The 20,369-nt window shown below is 41.2% G+C and overlaps 1 protein-coding gene across 1 annotated transcript in view; it reads left to right on the top strand.

Annotated features, from left to right (window-relative positions):
• FERMT1 (FERM domain containing kindlin 1) overlaps positions 1-20,095 on the top strand; it is a 31,415-nt gene extending 11,320 nt beyond the window's left edge. The window contains exons 6-14 of the mRNA XM_049651121.1: positions 1,937-2,044; positions 2,467-2,598; positions 4,079-4,128; positions 11,364-11,488; positions 12,440-12,546; positions 13,736-13,957; positions 14,580-14,704; positions 15,825-15,966; positions 17,637-20,095. Coding sequence (XP_049507078.1) covers positions 1,937-2,044; positions 2,467-2,598; positions 4,079-4,128; positions 11,364-11,488; positions 12,440-12,546; positions 13,736-13,957; positions 14,580-14,704; positions 15,825-15,966; positions 17,637-17,810 — 1,185 coding nt within the window. The 3' untranslated portion in view covers positions 17,811-20,095. The remainder of the gene's footprint in view (positions 1-1,936; positions 2,045-2,466; positions 2,599-4,078; positions 4,129-11,363; positions 11,489-12,439; positions 12,547-13,735; positions 13,958-14,579; positions 14,705-15,824; positions 15,967-17,636) is intronic.
• Positions 20,096-20,369: the final 274 nt, after the last annotated feature.

Below are 20,369 nucleotides of genomic sequence, written 5' to 3'. Positions count from 1 at the left end.
GGAGCCTGCTTCGGATTCTGTGTCCCTCTCTTGGTCTGCGCCTCCCTCCCTCCCTCATTCATTCATTCATTCTCTCTCTCTCTCTCTCTCTCTCTCTCTCTCTCAAGAGTAAACATTAAAAATAAATAAGTGACCCATAAAACCTGGGACCTTGTGATGTTCCAGAGCCTCAGGGGGGAACGTGAACAAGCCTCCAAAGAAGAAAATCCAGAGCTCTGCTGGCTCCACAGAGAAATCCAGTATTCCTCAGTGGGAGCCAGGCTTAGCCTGTCCTTTCTAACATCTTCTACTAGATCCTGTTCTCCTGATGTCAATTTGTAAATGTAGGTAACTTTTTCTTTCAAGGAATTGTTTTACTTGGCTTCAAGGGAGTGGTGGGGAAATTAGGTTTGTTCAAGTGTGGAAGCTTTAATTTTTTGAAATCTTTACTGACTGCATTGGAGAGAAAAGCCTTATCAGGTGATCTGACTTAGTCTCACTAAAAGTCCTACAGCATTAGGATTGTAGACACTGTGAGTGAGTGGCAGACAGACAGATATGATATGACAATCCAATTCAAATTTTAGTGGCTGCACATAGTCTTTAGATTTTTGTCTTTAGACTGTTAATTAAGCAGGGGTCTTTGGGGGGGGAGGGGCAGAGATTGTTTAGTTTTTGGTGTGCGTTGTGTGTGTGTGTTTTTTAGTTGTTGTGTCTTGACTGCAGTATAGTGCCGTAAAATTCTAATATAATGATTGTTAGTACATTCACGTGGTTGTGCAACCATCACCACAATCCAAAAAAGTTTTGCATCACCCAAAAAAGTTTCCTTATACCCCATTTCTGGTCATTCCCTGCTCCCAGCCCACCACTGGTCTGCTTTCCCTCTCAAGGTTTGCCTTTTCTGGAAGCTTCACATAGATGGAAGCCTCCAGAATATAATCTTGTGCATCTGAACTGTTTGACTCACCATGTTTCTGAGGTCCCCACTACATATCAGTAGTGTGCTCCCTCTTACTGCTCAGTGGCCTCCCGTCATGCATGTGACCCACATTTTGTTGAGGGACATTCACCAGTTCACCAGCTGAGGGACACTGGAGCGTTCCCAGCTCAGGGTTGCCATGAATAACACTGTTGTGAACATTCTCACATGTGTTCTGTTTGGGCTCGTTGGGGGAGGAGACTGGGGCTAGCTCCTGAGGTGTACCATGACACCTGGCAAAGTTCAGGAAGCAAAGACAGACTTTCTTAAAGTTCTTAGTGTTCCAGCTTCCGGAATACCACACTTTTGGGTTTTCACTTGTCTTGCCTGGCCAGCAGCGTTAGCACTGTTGAGGAGGAGCGTGCCTGTGGACAGGTCCCGTTTCCTGCTGGACCAACAGCAATGCTGTTGCTGGTTTGGGCTTGCTATGGGTTTTTACCTCCCCTGTCACCTTTCTTCTAGTGTGTATAAGAGTAATGCAAAAGGAAAAATAAGCTAATGATAATCAACCTTTGATAAATCTGTTTAGGTGCTCTATCTTTCTGTTCCTCCTCCATACTTTCTTCAACTTTTGTTTAGAGGATATAGTAAATTGTATACTCCCTGTGGGGAGTACAATGGATACAGAGCTGCAGTTTTGCAAGATGAAGAGAGTCCTGTAGATGGATGGTGGTGATGGGTTTTCCCTCCAGTGGAAGTGGTGATGAAAGAGAGGGGGAAATAACGGAATCGAGATGGGTCTATGTGGCCCCTTGAAGATGCTCTGGAAAATATTTTGAGAAAGTGCTAAGTTCGGAAGTAAAATGAACTGGGGTGGTGGAAAGAAAGAGAGAGGTATTTCCTTCACCTATCTGAATGCAAGTTTATTGTTTCTGATTAACAAGGAATGGCCTCAGTTATTCGAGAATTTTTGTACTGAGGAATATAAATACGTGCCCTCCACCAACACACACACCTACCTGTTTCTTTCTTTAGTATGATGCTGTCCGAATAAACCAACTCTATGAACAAGCCAGGTGGGCCATTCTCTTAGAAGAAATTGACTGCACGGAAGAAGAAATGATGATCTTTGCAGCATTACAGGTATGAGAACTTCAATACGTTTTTTTCTGGAAGAAAATGAACTCGTTTTCTTAAAGTTTCGTTTTCTTCATACTGTTTTTTTCTTTGAAGAAAGAATTGAAAATGAGGGGAGTCTATTTAAATTTAAAATATGCCTCATAACCCACACACATGCCCATCTTATATAAGGTGTTAGTCTTGCAATTCTTATCCTCACTACAAGTTCAACCAGTGGTGGGGAAGAATTGAGTTTGAACACAACTAAATATAAATCTCAAAATAATGCAGATTAAAATGTCATCTTCCCTTCATAGGAGAGAGATCTCCTTCCAGGAGATGTTTGTTACTATGAGGGAGTGGGGGGGATTGCCTTCAAAAAGAAGAAATGGCTAATGGATTTATTTGAGTTTATAACATTTCTAAAACCTCTGTTTGCATTGTAGTATCACATTAGCAAACTGTCATTGTCAGCTGAAACACAGGACTTTACACATGAGTCCGAGGTCGATGAAGTAGAAGCAGCACTTTCTAATTTGGAAGTGACCCTAGAAGGTGGAAAAATGGACAATACCTTGGTATGAACTTTTCTGGTAACTCAGAACTGTGGCTGTGTTCTCATGGATTGACAAACGTTAAATGAGTTGTTTTTTTGTTTTTTTGTTTTTAATTTGAACTAAGAGAAAAATGGCGAGCAAGGGAGAAGGGCAGAGGGAGAGAGAGAAAGAGAATCTTAAGCAGGCTCCATGCCGAGAATATGAAAGCGGTCCCTTCACTCAGGTATAGAGAGAACTGCCCAGTCCATGCCATGGCTAGCTGTGAGAATGAAGAAGATGCTTTACAGATACAAAGCCTATGATCTACCTAGTCATCATGCGTTGCACCTGGGCAAGGTGGACACAGTGAGGGCCTTTATTCTGGGACACTGTAAAAAGTTTGTGACACCTACTGACTTCAGTAAATAAACAAAACCTTCTGGTGAAACATAAAGTAGTACAACTATTTTATCATATCCTTATCCATGAAATGTGGCCAAACAGCAGCTTTATAATCAGAATGCCTCTCCTATCTGATTCATTCGTTGAATGCCGCCCTTCCTTTAACTTCTTCAAACGGTAGGAGTAAATATTAGTTTAATTCACATTGAATTAGACAGTGGATCCATTGTAACTGAATATAAATAGTAACATAAAAATGAGTCATATGTTCTTAGCTATTTGGTTCATGTTTCCTTATGATTAATTTCCTTCAAATGGGAAATTGGTATCACGCAAATGCAAATATTCTGTACAAACTAAATGCCAAGATTCTGTAGAGATTCAGAGCCCTGTCTCACATTCATGGGAAACACAGGCCCATGAAATTGGAGCTCTCTTTTGTCTACTTCCTCCACTAACTAGATACACAATGACCATTCTCAGAATAAATGAAAAATTCCCTCCTCCTTCCCTCGATATTTTCATGCGATGCTAAACAGTAGGCTTTTCACTTAGGAGGCAGGCACCAACAGACACTGCAGAATGAACTTTGAACCAGGTTCCTTTTGAGAAGTTAATCAGTGAACTAAACGTAAGGAGAGCTACTCGCTCTGAGGTAGAATTTGTACAATATTTTATTTGTACATAAAAGTAGCAGTTTCTAACTCAGATTTTTAACTTGAAAGGTAGTGTTTGGTCAGTTTTTTTAACCCCTTTTTTCATTTGCATGACATGTGACATAAAAGTGAAAAAACAAAAAGCAACCTGTAGCTTAACAAATTTGTATTAAATTATCACCCACATCACCACCCAAATTAAGAACTAGAACTTTGCCAGCCACCCAGAAGCCCCTGCACATGCCCCATCCTACTGTCTGCCCTCCTCCACTCCCCAGCCGCTGAGGTAACTGCTAGAAATGTGGCTAGTATGATTGAGGAACTGAGTTTCTCATTTTATTTAATTTTAATTAATTCAGATTTTAATAACTCCATGTGATGAGTGGCTATAGTACTCGACAGTGCAGGTATAGAGTATCAACACCACCTAATTACTGCTTATGAAATATTATCTTTTTCCTTAGGAGGACATTACTGATATCCCTCAACTTGCAGATAACCTCAAATTATTTAGGTAAGTCACCTTGAAGGAGAAAGAGATTGCTCATAACAAAGCCTTGCAGGTAAAGAGTCCAGGAATTTACATTTTTTTTAATGTTTATTTATTTTTTGAGAGACAGAGACAGAGTATGAGAGAGGGGGAGTCACAGATTCCGAAGCAGGCTCCAGGCTCTGAGCTGTCAGCACAGAGCCCGACGCGGGGCTCGAACCCATGAACCATGAGATCATGACCTGAGCTGACGTCGGCTGCCTAACCGACTGAGCCACCCAGGTGCCCCTTTATTTATTTATTTATTTTTTTTAATGTTAAATTGAACCTCATTAGTCAGGTTCATGGTTCAAAGGTAAGAGCATGGGCTGTGGTATCAGATAGACAATGGCCTGAATCCTAGCTCAACAACACACACTAGCTGAGTTACCTAGGGCATTGTCATGTATTGGAGCCTCGGTTTCCTAATCTATAAAATACGGATATACCTCCTCTTGGATTTATTGGGGGGAATTAAATGAAATAATATATATGAAGCATTGAGCATGGTGCCTGGATCACATTAAATGTTCAGTAAATGAGGGCGCCTGGGTGGCTCAGTTGGTTAAGTGTCCCAACTTTGGCTCAGGTCATGATCCCATGGTTTATGAGTTCCAGCCCATCAGGCTCTGTGCTGACAGCTCAGAGCCTGGAGCTTGCTTCAGATTCTGTCTCTGCCTCTCTCTCTGCTCACCCCACCCCCCACTTGCAGTCTTCCTCTCTCTCTCTCTCAAAAATAAACATTAAAAAAAATTTTAAATGTTCAATAAATGGTGGTGTAAACATGGCCAGTGTTGGCAATTAGTGAATATATATACTAGACTGGAGTTTCTGTCATGGTCATCTGTGAGGCTCAGGACTTGACATCATTTGAAGGTTCTTTCATGGTTTAAAAATCAATTGTCTCTAGAATGTTGGTGCTGGACTTGCACACAGTGGTCACACAGGTTTATCTACCTCTGCCTGTTAAGGTGTTTCTGAAAAACTCCCCAGTGACCTCAGATCAATCTGAAACTGTTAAAAAGGCAGAGAATTTTTTTTTATTTTGTGGAAAGAAAGGACTGCTACATTTGTGATGGTGCCAGAGTGTGTTAAGATGAAAAGAATAAGACCCCTTTGAAGTTCTATCAGTTATTCATGTCACTTTATGGTTTGTTGACTTTTCTTAACAAGCCGGCACCTCACTGGGTCAGTTGGCCTGAAAAGAAACACAAGTTGCTTTTGGTAATACATGATGCACAAAAAGACTTGGAAAAGTGAACAGTGAATCAGGTATAAATGAGAAACAAGCATCCAAAGGTACCCATATTTGTCACTGGGTTTCTACAGGTTGCTTTTTTTTTTTTTAATGTGTTCATGGGATGTGGTCTCAAACAGTAGGATCATTAATTTAACTTTTGTGGCATAAATGGTTGCAACCACACATATTGTTATAGCCAGAGCTACATAAAAAAAAGTAATCACTTGAATCCACAAATACATCTTTATAATTTTTAAACAATCATTCTATGGAGACAGTAGGTTGCCATGTTCTCTGCATAGAGCAAATCCGGCTCTTGACAAACCAAATAACCACAGTTCCCTTCCTATAGATGTTTTCAGTGAAGGAGACGATATCCCAGAGTTAAGCCCTATATCCACTTCACTTTAATGTGATTGCTTTGCTCAGGCTCACAAAATTGTCTTCATGTTTCACGGTGGTCACTATATCTACCAAAGGTCTAAAGGTGTTGAATTTAATAGACAATATAGTTCATGGAAGAAAGAAAGAGAGAGAGAGAGAGAGAGAGAGAGAGAGAGAAAGAAAGAAAGAAGATAAGGAAGAAGGAAGCAAAGAAAAAAAGAGACAGGAAGAGGGGAATGGAGCTCTATTCCTGGTGGGTGTGTGACCCATAAAGGCCCTTCGTTTCCTTGGCCTTCCTTTCTTTATCAGTAGAAAAGTACGGAGCTAGTCCTTTGATTTTTAATGTTTCTTTTTCTTTAACAGTGAAGCTCTTTTTTTTTCCCTAAACAAAATCAGTTGAACCCACTATATAAACACTAGATTTCAGTTTCCAGCAACTGATTTAAATGCACCCAATCTAATGCAAACCTCGGTCTTGCCATAAATACCTAAGAGTGCTAGATAAAGGAAAAATAAAAGAATTGTAAATACAGAGTTGAGGTGAGACTGGGAAAGTCCAGTTTGCAGGAAATGCAGAGGAAACCTAATTCTACAAATGAAGCCTCAGATGCACAGATTATCATGGCCTAGGGCTGGGATTTTAGTCCCTGGGCACAGATAGGAGATGAAGTTTTAGGCCTATTGTAAGGCCTAAAGCACAAGACTAAAGCCTGTGCCTAAAAACAAAAACTCACAAGGGCTGCCTTCTGTGTTTAACAGGGAGAGACTGTCCACCAGCCAGGAAGCAGTAAGTTCATCCTTGCATGGGGTTCCGTGTGGGGAAATGAAAAGTCTCTCCGGAGAAAATGGAGCCAAATCCTGTGTCACCCAAGGATGTAGATTTAAATTTAAGTGTCTTACATGATAGGAGAATTCTGGGGAAAAAAAAAAAAAACAGAAACCAGCCCATGACACAAAACCTGTGAAGCCCTAGCAAATGTAATTGCTACCTGGAGGGAAATATCCACAATCTAGCATGCATGGGCCTTATAGAGAAAATAATAACCCTCTAAAAAATGAGCCCCCAATAAAAACTAACCATGTAAGTTCACGAACTACCATAAAGGAAAGACAGCAGACCCAACAAGCAAGAAAATTAGCAGTTTCAATAATTTTAGGTAAGAGAACAATCTGAAAAAAACATAAAATGAGTATGTTTAGAATCCTTAAGGAAATTAAAAGGTAACAATCACCATGAAAGAGAAGAGGCGATATTGAAAAGGAACCAAATAGAAAATCTGGAAACAAAAAATTTAGTCATCGAAATTTAAAACAGAATAGGTGCATTGAATGTCAAGTTTAAAAACACAGTTGAAGAGAGAAAACAGAAAGGTAGAAATGGGAAATATGTTATCAGTAGAATGAGAAGTTTCATTATATACTAGGAGTTCTATAAGAAAATATGGGAGAGAAGCAAGTATTCAAAAAAGAATGCTTGAGAATTTTCCAGAATTGTTAAAGACAAAAATACCTAAATTCAGGAATGGTAAATCCCAAGCAAAATAAATCACTATAGATGCACATCTTAATAAGGCCAGCCATTGATAACGGAAAGTCTTTAAATCAGAGAGAAAAAAACAGATTTCCTAGCAAGAAAAACAGCGGAGTGTGTAGCAGACTCTTCGTTGGCTGGGAAATATCTTGAAAGTGCTAAGAGAAAGTAGCAATCAGTCTAGAACTTTATGCCCAACCAGCCTTTCAAGATTCTACCTTATGCAAACCCCTAAATATAAACCAGACAAGATACAATTCTATTAGTAAGTTACATATTTAATAAAAAACAATGATTCATGTCCAGACTGTAAGGTGTGACCAGTGTTGGAGAGACTACTTTGGAAACAATTAAATGGCTCCACTAGAGGATACAGAGACAGAAGCCACACATAAAATTCATTCATTACATCATTCACAGACAAGTTACTGTAGGGAAGTAGGCAAGTTACTATAGCAAAGAACATCCCAGACAGATTTACACAATGTGCTATCGGAGATTATCAGTGAGAGGAATACAAGACCCCAAAAACACAGAGGAATCTTTATAATACTTCATAAAGAGAGAGTGACTATGAAACCTTTGGTGCCATGAAGAAACACTGGTTATCACATAGAAAAATATCTCTAAGTGGAGTTATGCACTCTTTTTTTTTTTTTTTTAATTTATTTTTTTGAGAGAAAGAGAGTGCTAGCAGGGGAGGGGCAGAGAGAGAGGGAGACACAGAATCCAAAGCAGGCTCCAGGCTCCAAGCTATTAGCGCAGAGCCATACACAGGGCTCAAACTCATGAACCGCGAGATCATGACCTGAGCTGAAGTTGGATGCTTAAGCAACTTAGCCACCCAGGTGCCCCGATACACTCTTGTTTTTTTAAAAGCTAGTGTTCCAAATTTATGACCTGTGATGACAACTGGCGGCCATCATTAATAAGCCTCCAGATGCTTTCAAAATAAGAAACCTCTCCTTTAAGGAAAAGGTGATTGTGAAATGAGTAAGAACGTAATCAGTATTTGAAAGAGATTAGTGCTATAATGAGAGCATTATTTGCAAATATTTCCATGGTCATAGTGTTGCCAGTAATGATACTGCCTATTAAAACAGTATTATCTTGCCTTAAATTTTGATCACATCTCTCAGTTAAGCTGACAGTCTGATCAAAAGGGGGGAATTGTTAAAAAGAAAACCACAGGCCCAAAATGGCATCACTTAGACCACCTCACCAAACTGGGGCTTTATACCTAATTGCAGTTTCAACCTTCCCCAGAAATTAGTCTTAACTGGTCAGTAGAAAATTTTCCAATCAGCACCGCTGAAGTCATCTGTCACATGGGCCTTCCATCTCCCAAAAGATGAGGTTAATTCACCTAACAAGACCTCCTGCCCTTCCGCACCAGGAAGGTGACCTTGCCTAGAACAGCCCTTTCTTTTGCTAATAACTTTCTTACCCCAACTTCCTTCCTATAACAATCCTCCATTTTGTACCATACCTTAGAGCTCTCCTCTACTTGCTAGATGGGATGATGCCCATTTTATGAATCACTTAATAAAGCCAATTAGACTTTCCAAGTTTAAAAAATAATATTATCTGCACACCTTTAAAACTTGGAAACAGAATTTGTCTGCATTAAACACCATCCAAATGAAGTTTTGTTTTTTTTTTTTAAGTTTAAGAAAGAGAGCACACACAAGCAGGGTAGGGACAGAGATTGAGAGAGAGAGAGAGAGAGAGAGAGTCCCAAGCTGGCTCCACACTGTCAGTACAGAGCCCAATGCAGGGCTCCATCCCACAAACTGTGAGACCATGACCTAAGCCGAAATCAAGAGTCGGATGCTCAACCAACTGAGCCACCGAGGTGGACCGAAGTTATAGTGTGTTTTAAACCCACTTATTAAAAATATAAAAATGCAACGTGTTCTGATTAATCTGCATAAGTGAGTGATTGACATGAGGGAATATGGAACTCCGTAGCTTTGTTTCAACAAAAACCTTCAAAACTAGGTAGATGGCACTATACAATGAACATTGTGATTTAGAGTAAGCATGGCCAATAATGTACTTCCTCAACTGGGATTTATGTAAGTGAGTAACAACCTCCCTTTTTAAAACAAACAGAGTTCTTCATATTCATTTTTAATTAATATATTTGTATAGGTTTTATAACGTATGTTACAAATACTACAAATTAACAATTGTAAATATGTTAAGCGAAGGGTATTATATTTACATAATATATATGGGTAATATTGACCCAGCTCTTGCTTACAAGGTGCCCAGCTCTGACTCACCTCTACACTTTGCATGTGCTGTTCCTACCTTCTGAAATTTCTCTTCCCTTTTCTCCAATCAAATTCTTACCCATCCTTTATTCTATATTTAAACACTGTGTCCTCTGTAACTCACCACGCTGCACATCCTTGTTCCACGACGTAGCATATTTTATTCATTGATATGTGCATTTCCCTCTTGACCCTATGGGCTCCATGAAGATTCAGAAGACTGCCTCAATTCTTGTGTTTATCATGCCCCATGCAGCCACCTTCTCCACTTCTTCCCCTACACTGTCCTGCTCCAGCCTCTGGAACATGGAATAGGAGCAATAATCATTAGCTTTGGGAATTAATGGAAGTGCCCTGGAAGATGAACCAACCTGGAAGACGATAGCAGTGGGAATCTTTTGATACTCTTAAAGTCCAGTTAAAATGGAGCAGCAGAGTTTCATTCTTAATTATGAATAGAAATATTTAAATGCCTAGGACGTAACTGAGACCTTACTATCTTTTGTGTAAAGGCTTGTCTTCTGATTCTATTTTGAAAATACTATTAATTTTGGAGATTCTGATTCTTAGACAAATAACCTTCAAATGTGTTCCTTAGAATTATCGTAACTACAGCTTTCAACATAATATTATTTTGATGCAATGGCTTTCTAAATCTTGGAAATGTTACCTGCATATAATGTTTTTCCATTTTATTTTATACTTTCTGTGTTATACACTGGCTTTTTAATGAACATTTTCTCTCTTATCTTTGTGTGAAGTGTAACACATTTTTAGCTAAGGAAAGACGATGGTTGACATGTTAAAAGTCTTGCCCCAAATGATGTATGAGTAGGGTTAACACAAGGCTTCCTCTCTTCCTCTCATTCTTGAATGCAGAAATCCACTGCTCTAGCATGAGATTCACCCCCACAGCCGGGACTGCTCCACAGGACCATGGACAGCCCATGTTATCTTTTCTCTGACTAGCTGTACCCCCTTTCCCACTTCCCAGCTCTCTCTCATGTTTTCTATTTTCAGTGACCCAATTGAGACCTGCTATTGGCACCACCAACCTTGTCCAGCCCAGAGTACAAAATGTTCCGGCCCCCACAGATATCACTTTTGGAGATCTTCCCCCAAAACATTTTTTAATAACAGCAGAATCTATACAGATTAGCTGTAGGGTTTTTGTGATTTCCATGACTCGGTGGAAATTCTCTGGGGGGTTTCTCTTAAGGATCAAGAGGAAACCACGGAAAATGTTGCTTACTTTTAGATCTGATTTTTAGTCCTGTAACTTGAAAACTGTGTTGTCCATATGAACAGCTTTTTCAGATACAAGAAGTATACTGAAATTACAGGTGTCCCCAGATTCATGGATATTTCTCAAATAACAGTAATAGTTTATTGAGCACTTCAGTCATGCCAGGTCCTGTGATAAGCACTTTCAGAGATTACCTCTTTCTATCCTCACAGAAGCCCTGTGAGTTGGAGGCTCACAGGGCAGTCACACAGAGGCAGTGCACATGGCCCAGGCAGATGAAGTGTCTTTCCCAGGGTCACACATTAGGCATCAGCAGAGCCAGAATGGTCTAACTCCTGAGATTCTGAATTTTCTATATATCCTATTAAAAGCCCCATTTTTACTTTTTAGAAATGAGTTAGCAATTTGAAAAGTACTTTCAGAAATAAAGAGTATGTCATATGAACGGGTTTCTAGAGCATCTCGATCCACTTAAAATTTGCAACGTGTCACTGTGTTTCTAGGTGGTTGTTAAAAGGCTAATTGTACTTTAATTTGCAGGCCCAAGAAGCTAATACTGAAGGCTTTCAAACAATATTGGTTCATCTTTAAAGACACATCTATAGCCTACTTTAAAAATAAGGAGCTTGAACAAGGAGAACCAGTAGAAAAACTAAATCTGAGAGGTAAGAGAGTCCTACATGAGGGTATTGGCTTGTCATGACCCAGCTAGCATGCATATGAAAGCCAAGGTTCCTACCCAGTGAAGCAGGATTGACTTCCAGAGGAACCGCTCTATCTCACTGGTTTCCACACAGCAGCCTGTCTGCAGCATTCTGCTGTCCTTTCTTCCCCAGTGTGGCCAAGCCTATGAAGTGGTGGTAATTGCTGTCATCAGTGTAGTACATGAGGCCTTGTAGGATCCCGAAAACTTTCTAAATTCCAGGATGGTTCTGTTTAATTCAGTGTCGCTTCAGTTTCTGTACCAATTTCTGAAAGTGGCTGTGAGTGTACTGGTAACTCCATTAACTGAAAATACTTAACCAATGCACTCAATTTCCTTATCATATGGTGACAGTGAGAAAACTCCCTCTGCCCTGATTTATTTTAAAAGTTTATATTCATAACTCAGTGCTACTATGAGGCAGAATAGCCAAATCAACCTGGAAAATGAATTCAGTTGATGACATGTTTAAAATGATAAGAGGGGCCCCTGGGTGGCTCAGTCGGTTAAGCGGCTGACTTCGGCCCAGGTCATGATCTCGCAGTCTGTGAGTTCGAGCCCCGCGTCGGGCTCTGTGCTGACAGCTCAGAGCCTGGAGCCTGTTTCAGATTCTGTGTCTCCCTCTCTCTGACCCTCCCCCGTTCATGTTCTGTCTCTCTCTGTCTCAAAAATAAATAAACGTTAAAAAAAAATTTTAAATGATAAGAGAAAATAGTTTTTGTTATCCATGTTAGTTATTCATGAGTCTTACTTAGTTATCCTTTAATTAATGTTGTCTGCTTGCTCCTCAGTTTTTCAAAAGAGAACCAAATCTGAAGGGCTTACGTTCAAAGTGTTTCTTTTAGATGCACATCTGATATTGATATAACAGATTTCTCAGAACTCAGTTTTGTCCCTTCCTTTTATCATTCAGGCTGTGAAGTTGTGCCAGATGTAAATGTAGCAGGGAGAAAATTTGGAATCAAGTTACTAATCCCTGTTGCTGATGGTATGAATGAAGTGTATCTCAGATGTGATCATGTGAGTAAAACCACAAAAATGCTAACTCCCTTCACCTTTATTAAACCTAAGGACAAACCAGCTGAGATGCTTTCTCAAATCAGAACACTCATCAGTCAGCTATTACTTTGTAACAAACAACCACAAAATCAAATGACACATACCAGTAAACCTTGGTCTCTGAAACATCTATGGGCTTGGATGATCCAGCCTTGTGTCAGCTGAACAGATCTGCTTCCAGCCACAGGTCTGGCTAGGCTTGGCTCCTTACTGGAGGTAAGCACACTGTATTCTGGGTACCCAGCTGCCTGGGGAGGCTCTGCTCATAGTGATGGCGGAAGTGCAAGAGAGGAACTACAAACGTGGCAGACCTCCTAAAACTTGAGCTTTGAGTGAGTACACTGTTATTTCCGCCTACGTTCCATCAGCTAAAGTAAGTCCATGGTGAGGCTCAAAGTCAAGAGGTGGGAAATTACACCCTGGCTCCAATGAGACAGATCGTAAAATTACATGGCAAAAGGTGTGGATACCAGGAGGATGAAGATTGAGGTCAGTAATTCAGCATACCATACTCACTGTTGCTCTGTAGAATTCTACCGTTCATCTGCATCCCCTCAGCTTCTGAGACCACTCCACTTGGTTCCCTGAGGTGAAAAATGAGCACACACATTAAAGAACAATAGAGGCCGCCACTGACTGGTTCAGAGCCCATCAGTGGACCTGATTCCTACTATGGGATTCAAATCTTTACTAAGAATAGGCCAGGGTAGACATTATATGGGAAATCAGTTAATGATTTTTTTCCTCATGTCCTTCTGTCATAGAGATCAGACATGATATGAAAATGGAAATATACATCAAGGAAGTCTGTCGGGTAGCTTGGGTTTTCATCTGTCTGTGCTCCATGGAGCTCCTGTGTCCTTGGTTTATCTTTAAATGCAAAGTTCCCTGCATGGAATTTATCACAGCTGACATTCCTATTCTCTAGCCCTTTAGCATAGAGAAACTCAACATGGGACTCAAAAGCTTTTGTTGGGTGTTAAATTAGGTGATTGACAGCCACTCAGAACATGTGCCACTTCACATCTTTCCTTGCTTGGTAGGTGACAGTTTTGTATATTGTCGAGATAAGAGCCCACCTCCTGCTCTGTTCCCAGCAGGGTGGCTCTGTACTTGAATTTGTGTCTCAGCCCTCTGATGTTTGCTGCAGGAGAATCAGTATGCCCAATGGATGGCTGCCTGCATCTTGGCATCAAAGGGAAAAACCATGGCAGACAGTTCCTACCAGCCAGAGGTTCTCAACATCCTTTCATTTTTGAGGATGAAAAATCGGAACTCAGCATCTCAGGTGGCTTCCAATATCGAAACCATGGACATAAACCCAGAATGTTTTGTGTCGCCTCGGTGTGCGAAAAAACACAAGTCTAAGCAGGTACTGCTAATCTTGTTTGAGTGATTGTTTGCAGTAAATTCTGTATTTTCTGAAGTAAAATGAGGAATTAAAATGATTGAGGCCATCATCATGAAAAAATCAGCTCATGGGGATATTTGACTTTGGACTCCGTATTAGACCATGTTAAGAGATTATTGTTCATTTTGTTAGCACTGACTTCTGCTACCTAAACATGGTAATATTCCCAGATTTAATTAAAATTATTTAGTCCCCACAAATTAAAACTTTACATTGTGCTCCCATCAGAGGGGGTTAAAAAGTTACGCAAATAGACTGATGTAAGTGGAACCATTGTCCATGGACACTATATAGACCCTAGAAAGAGGGACCCAGAACTCTCCATCTCCATGAACCTTACAAGTTTATGTGTTGGTTGATCTTGTTCCTTCTTCTCCCCGGTGATTTACATGTTTTGTTTCAGAAGGAGAGAGAGGAAGCAAGAATGAATGAATGGGTGAATGAATGAATAAATGAATTCTCTTTGTAGAGCTACAGTTGGGCCTTGCATTTATTTTTCTCACTGGGGATCTGAGCTAAAGGGACGATTATAGAATAGTCACTGTATGCTAAGGACAGTTTGATGTCTACCACTTCTGCTTAGCTGGCAGCCCGGATTCTAGAAGCCCACCAGAATGTGGCTCAGATGCCCCTGGTCGAAGCCAAGCTGCGGTTCATCCAGGCATGGCAGTCTCTACCTGAATTTGGCCTCACCTACTACCTTGTCAGGTGATTACAATGTTCACTTGCCTCTCTTGCTCTCTATGTGTTTCTAAGTGCCTTTCTTGGATCCCAGTTTCTTCTCAGTCTAGAACATAGAACTCTTTTTATTTTAGAATATTGTCCTTTCACAAATGGCCCAAACACACTGGCTGCCCATAACAATCTTCTATACCTTCTCTTCACAGACCTACCTGGGCTCCCTGCTTCTCCCCTTGTTCCCTAAGTTTTCAAGTTGGCAGCCTGAGTGATCTGTTTAAGATCTGAGTCAAACCATGGCAGCCTCTGCCCAGAACCATCTGAAGGCCTTCTGGCTCACTCAGTGTATAAGCCAAATCCTTACAATGGTCCTACAAGACCTTAGCTCCAGAATTTCACACCTCTGCTCCTCCTTCACTGTGCCCAGCCACACCGGCCTCCTGTGACAGGTCTTTGAGTGCACGTGCGTGCACGCACACACACACACACACACACACACACACACACAAATACATACATACATACATACATACATACATAAAATGCTGCAGCCTTGCACTGGCTATGCCCTCTGCCTACAATACTCTTTCCCCAGATACCCACATAGCACAGTCCCTCACCAGCATCTTTAATCAAGTGGCCTCTTTCACTACAGCCTACAGTTGTAAAACTGTAACCACCCCATTTGCCAGTATTCCCCGTCCCCCTTCTGTGTTTTATTTTCCTTTATGATCTTATCTGCCATATATATTTAACTTACTCATGACCCTGTCCCCCCACTAGAATACAAGCTCCATGAAGATAGACATTTTCATACTGAGATCACTACTATATTCCTTGTGCCTAGAACGGTGCCTGGCATACACAGTTGGCAATTTTCAATTAATTGACTTGACCCTTTCTTACTTTGCTTTCCAATGATGTCAGTTTTATGAAATGATGTGTACAGGGCAGCCTTGTTAATTCTCTCCATTCTTCATATGTTCTTCATATCACAATAAAAACACCCTTCTTCTGTAGAAAGCTAATCCTTCACTGTCCATTCTTTGGATGCCATTTAGAAATGTTCATATTATCTTTAAGAAGTTGTATATGAATATCATATTACAGGAAGCAGTTCCTTCTTTTAATTCATATTAATTGTTTTTAGATTTAAAGGAAGCAAGAAAGATGATATTCTGGGAGTTTCCTATAATAGGTTGATTAGAATCGATGCAACCACTGGGATTCCAATTACAACATGGAGATTCACAAATATGAAGCAGTGGAATGTAAACTGGGAAATCCGGCAGGTACAGTGAAAGTTTTTAGTACATTCAGCGTTGAGCCTATATATGTGTGTTCCATCAGAATTGTACATTACTCTGTTCATACATTTAGAACTCAGAAACCACAGGCATATGGTCATTGTCTGCTAAAATAATCACATGCAATTCTGGGCAGTTTCCTAACAAGTACAGGCCGAATGGTTTTGAATTAACACCATGGGTTGGCTTAGTCTCCATATGGACTTGCCATACAGACTCTAAAATTGCTGAGCAATTTGATTAGTTTCCTTCAACTCAGCATAGGATTATGTAAGACTTAGACTGAATTATTTAGTGGAAACTACCTGAGAACTGTCACCCAAAATGAATCCAAAAAGGCCTCATCTAATGGGCTGCCAAGAAGCCCAACTAGTTGAGGACTCAGAGGCTCAACTGCCCACCTGGAGAGCATTCCAGTCCCAAAAAGTAAAAACTACTAGAGAAGCAAGTGATGTGAGCAGGGATGACTGAGAAAAGCTTTGCCTCTTGAGTTAAGGGGACCCCAAACCGTCTGCCTCCCATTAATGGCACCCCAGGAGCTAAGTTCAAGCCAAAGCTATAAGCTGGGAAATTGTAGATCAAGTCAGAGGCACCTTAGCATCCAGATGATTTAACATATTCTGATATTGATAAAGAATCTTTTCTCCTTTGTTTTCTCATTTTTCCAGTAGAAAGCCATCTACCTAGAGGGATGATAAGAGACATACACTGTATTTTAAATTTTTTTAATGTTTATTTTTGGGAGACAGAGCACAAGCAGAGGAGGGACAGAGAGAGAGGGAGACACAGAATCAGAGGCAGGCTCCAGGCTCTGAGCTGCCAGCACAGAGCCCAGTGCCATGAGATCATGACCTGAGCTGAAATTAGATGCTCAACCAACTGAGCCACCCAAGCACCCCAAACTCACACTTTTTTTTAAAGAACCATGGATTCCTTTCAGTGGAGCCACTCATTTGTAGAATAAAAGTCTGAGATTAGGTGGCCTCTAAGACAGTGGCTCTAAATCCTTGTTGAGTATTAGGATCACCTGGGGAACTTGAAAACACCACTGCCCGGGCCACATCCTAGACCAATCAAATCCCAGTCTCTGGGAGTGGGAGCTTGGCATCAGTAATTTTCAAAAGTCCACTTGGGCAACCAAGGTTTGAGAACCAGTGAAGAATGTTTCTTCTGATTTAGAGTTTGTGACTTTCACCTGGGAAGGGGTGCAGGGCTGTTGGGTGCAGGAAAATTCAGGGAAGCCTTTTATTCTCCATCAAAAAGTCTGCAAAGTACCCTGCCCCTGGACAGATGGAGTGCTTAGGAAGTTCTTAACATCTAAACAAGAGTGACAGAAAGTATCTATGTGTGTTGGGAGTTAGAATGTTTTGCCAAATGTGTAGCAAAGTTGACACCACAAGAGGGCGCAAAGAGAGCAAAGACAAGTTTGCTGTAAGCGTCTAATGGAAGTGGTGATTGTTTTTGGAGTTGTTTTGGGGGGTTTTGTTTTGCTTTTTGTCTGTGGGGTTCTGGGGAGAGAGAGGGAGAGAAATCCCAAGCAGGGGGAGTTATCTGTAAGCCACCTAGGCAGTCCTCAGCTCTGACGCCATCACAAGGCGTTTTTTTCTTCATTTTCCTTGTCAGAGTTTAAGCTTACCTGTGCCTTCCTCTTCCAGGTGGCAATCGAATTTGACCAGAATGTCTCCATTGCGTTCACCTGCCTGAGTGCGGATTGCAAGATTGTGCATGAATACATCGGTGGCTACATTTTCCTGTCCACCCGGTCCAAGGACCAGAATGAGACACTTGACGAGGACCTGTTCCACAAGTTGACTGGTGGTCAGGACTGAACCAAAACAGATCTGCCTACACAGACAGTGAGCCAAGGATGGTCCTCCCTGGACAGATGGGATCCTTGGCTCACCCAATGTGTAGAGTCCAGACTGACAGACAACCATATACTTACCGCTGGTCACTCAGATGAGGATCCTTGCCTCATTTCAAACACACTGCCTAGCATATCCCTTTCCTTTCTTTGCCCTGTCCTACCAGTAACAGAGGAGGCCTCAGTTGCCTTTTCCGTAAAATGGGTAGGTAGAAGACAGGCTAATACTACTATATCCCAGTATGTAGCTACAGTTCTGTGACTTCCAGAACCTGCAAGTGTATGGCTAGAAGTCACCAGTGTGCCTTTCTGCTCCGTTGCTAAGTCAGTGGAAAGACAGAAAGGTTAAAAGCACATGTAGCCAAGGATCTACCTTATTCACTAACTCAGGTACAAAAAGAAATCTGTCTTTCCTTAACAGAACTGCTTTTAGTTCCCATATTGTGAAAATGGCAGAGGGAGTCTACACTCACACTTTTTCCCTTATAGGTCAAGGTCTGGGGGAGGGGAGGGGAGAGGTGGGGGTACCTGGTACTAGTTGGTGACAAGGGGTCAGAGCAGTGGCCTGCAGTGTCATCAGTTCACAGTGACTTCTGCAGAGGTGACTGCTGACCCATCTGGTCTTGGACATCGGTCTCCTCAGGTTACTGCTGCCACCTGCAGCTCCTTTTCCATTCCTCGGCCACCTTTAAGTCCTTCCTGATGACACGGGTGACATAGAGGAACAGGGAAATCCATTCCTTAACCCAGCTGCATGTCTCAACTGCTTCTACTCTGAGCTGGGGCTCAGGAAGATGGGTCTAGTTCTCTCTGTTCATAAAAACCACTTCCCTGCATCCAGGCTTACAATGGGGTCTCCGTCCCAGCTGGTCATGGAGAGAAGGACAAACCTCTTCTCCAAGACCACCAAGTTCAGGGGTTGATGGCTTCCTCACTGGCTTCCATCTACATTTTGTAAATTAGGAGCTGATAATAGACTTTTTTTTTTCTTTTTGCTCTTGTCATCTCTACCTCAAGACATGAGCATGAGCCAATTAATAACTGCCCTCAATTGTCATTTTCTGTTTTGGTTTGTCAGCTTTGGGAGGAATGGGTTTTGAGAAGGAAAGAAGCAGTATCAGGGGTAGTGGGTAATATCAGATAGCATTTAATTATGTTTTTATAAATGTTCTCCTGTCACAGAAAGGACTTGGGTTGCCAGGGTAAAGCAGAGGGTCCATTTCCATTTTGAAATTCTTTTAAGATCCACTGTGCTTTATTTTCCAACTAAGACATTTGAGAAGAGAGATCTCCACTGCTCCAGGAACCACATTAAGACAGCCCTGTCTAGGGAACCCCAGGCCCTGAGCTGGAAGCTGTTGCTTGAAAGTCCTCTTTCAGCCCCTCCTTTAGAGGTCAATGTTCATGAAAACTCCCCAGGCACCAGCTGAACTTCCAAGGCCCAGCTTAAATCTAGGAAGTGGCTTAGGAACTTGGAAAGTCTGGTCCACATCATAAAGAACTTTGCTTGAAATGTCTTCTATAGAAACTAGTGCTGAGCATACTGTTTTACTTGGTGTTGGTCATTTCTATATAGTCTTAGGCTCTATTATTTTAGAACCTAAGTCAGGTCTTTAATATTATGTCAGGCCCTAGGTTAAAATAATGCTGCTTGAGGCCACATGTCACCTGTCTGCTGTGAAGCACAGCTCTACATAACTTAATCAGAGCTGGACCTTCAGTATAACTCTCTTCCTTGGCTTTCCATGGTTGCCTGACATTTCTATGAAAATACTCAAAGAAGGTGACTGGTCTTCACCAAACTTTCCAGGGAACACTTCTTCCATGACTATACGACCACATCCCAAGTGTGACCACCAAAGCCTAAATGCTGCTATTCCCAGGAGCAATGTAAGGACTCTTTTTACACTGGGTGCAAAAGGTCATCTGACTTCCTATGATGAAATTTTAAATTAATGTGTCTTTCAGCCTCCTTCGCTTTCTTATCTATACTAGATGGGGAAATCTGCATTTTTTACTATTTTTTATGAATTTTTTTAATTAAAAGCTTTATCTGGATTTGAGTATCGTCTAGTTGTGTCCTCTCCAGTCTGCTGTCTCTAAACAGGTGAATATTTTCTACCCCCTGAGAAAGGAATGCAACTTTCAAGTTTAATGCGTACTTTTCCACACGGTTCCAAGATTTGAGCTCATTCCTCCCCGTGAGATTGACTTAGAAACCTCACTTACCTGTTGGCTTTAACTCCTTTCCCATTGAAGGTCCCTAGATTTCCTGACATCGTAAGCTCTTTTTTCCACATCTACATTTTAGAAAAAGCATGAGAGAGAAAAGAAAAACCCAAAGGTGAAGGAGCATCAGAGGGCCTCTGACTTGATGGATGAATGTCCAAAACATTTGGATTTGATTTAGCTGTAGATGGTCCATAACAGGTAGTAATGTGCAGCTTATAGATGTCCCTTCATACAGTTCTCATGTCAACCCACTGTGGGGCAGGAATGGCTTGCCTTCTCATTTCACAAAGGA

This window comes from Panthera uncia (genome assembly GCF_023721935.1).
Source record: "Panthera uncia isolate 11264 chromosome A3 unlocalized genomic scaffold, Puncia_PCG_1.0 HiC_scaffold_11, whole genome shotgun sequence".
NCBI classification, from domain to species: Eukaryota; Metazoa; Chordata; class Mammalia; order Carnivora; family Felidae; genus Panthera; species Panthera uncia.
Note: the sequence above shows the minus strand (reverse complement) of the source record. Positions and strands in the feature narration are given on the sequence as shown.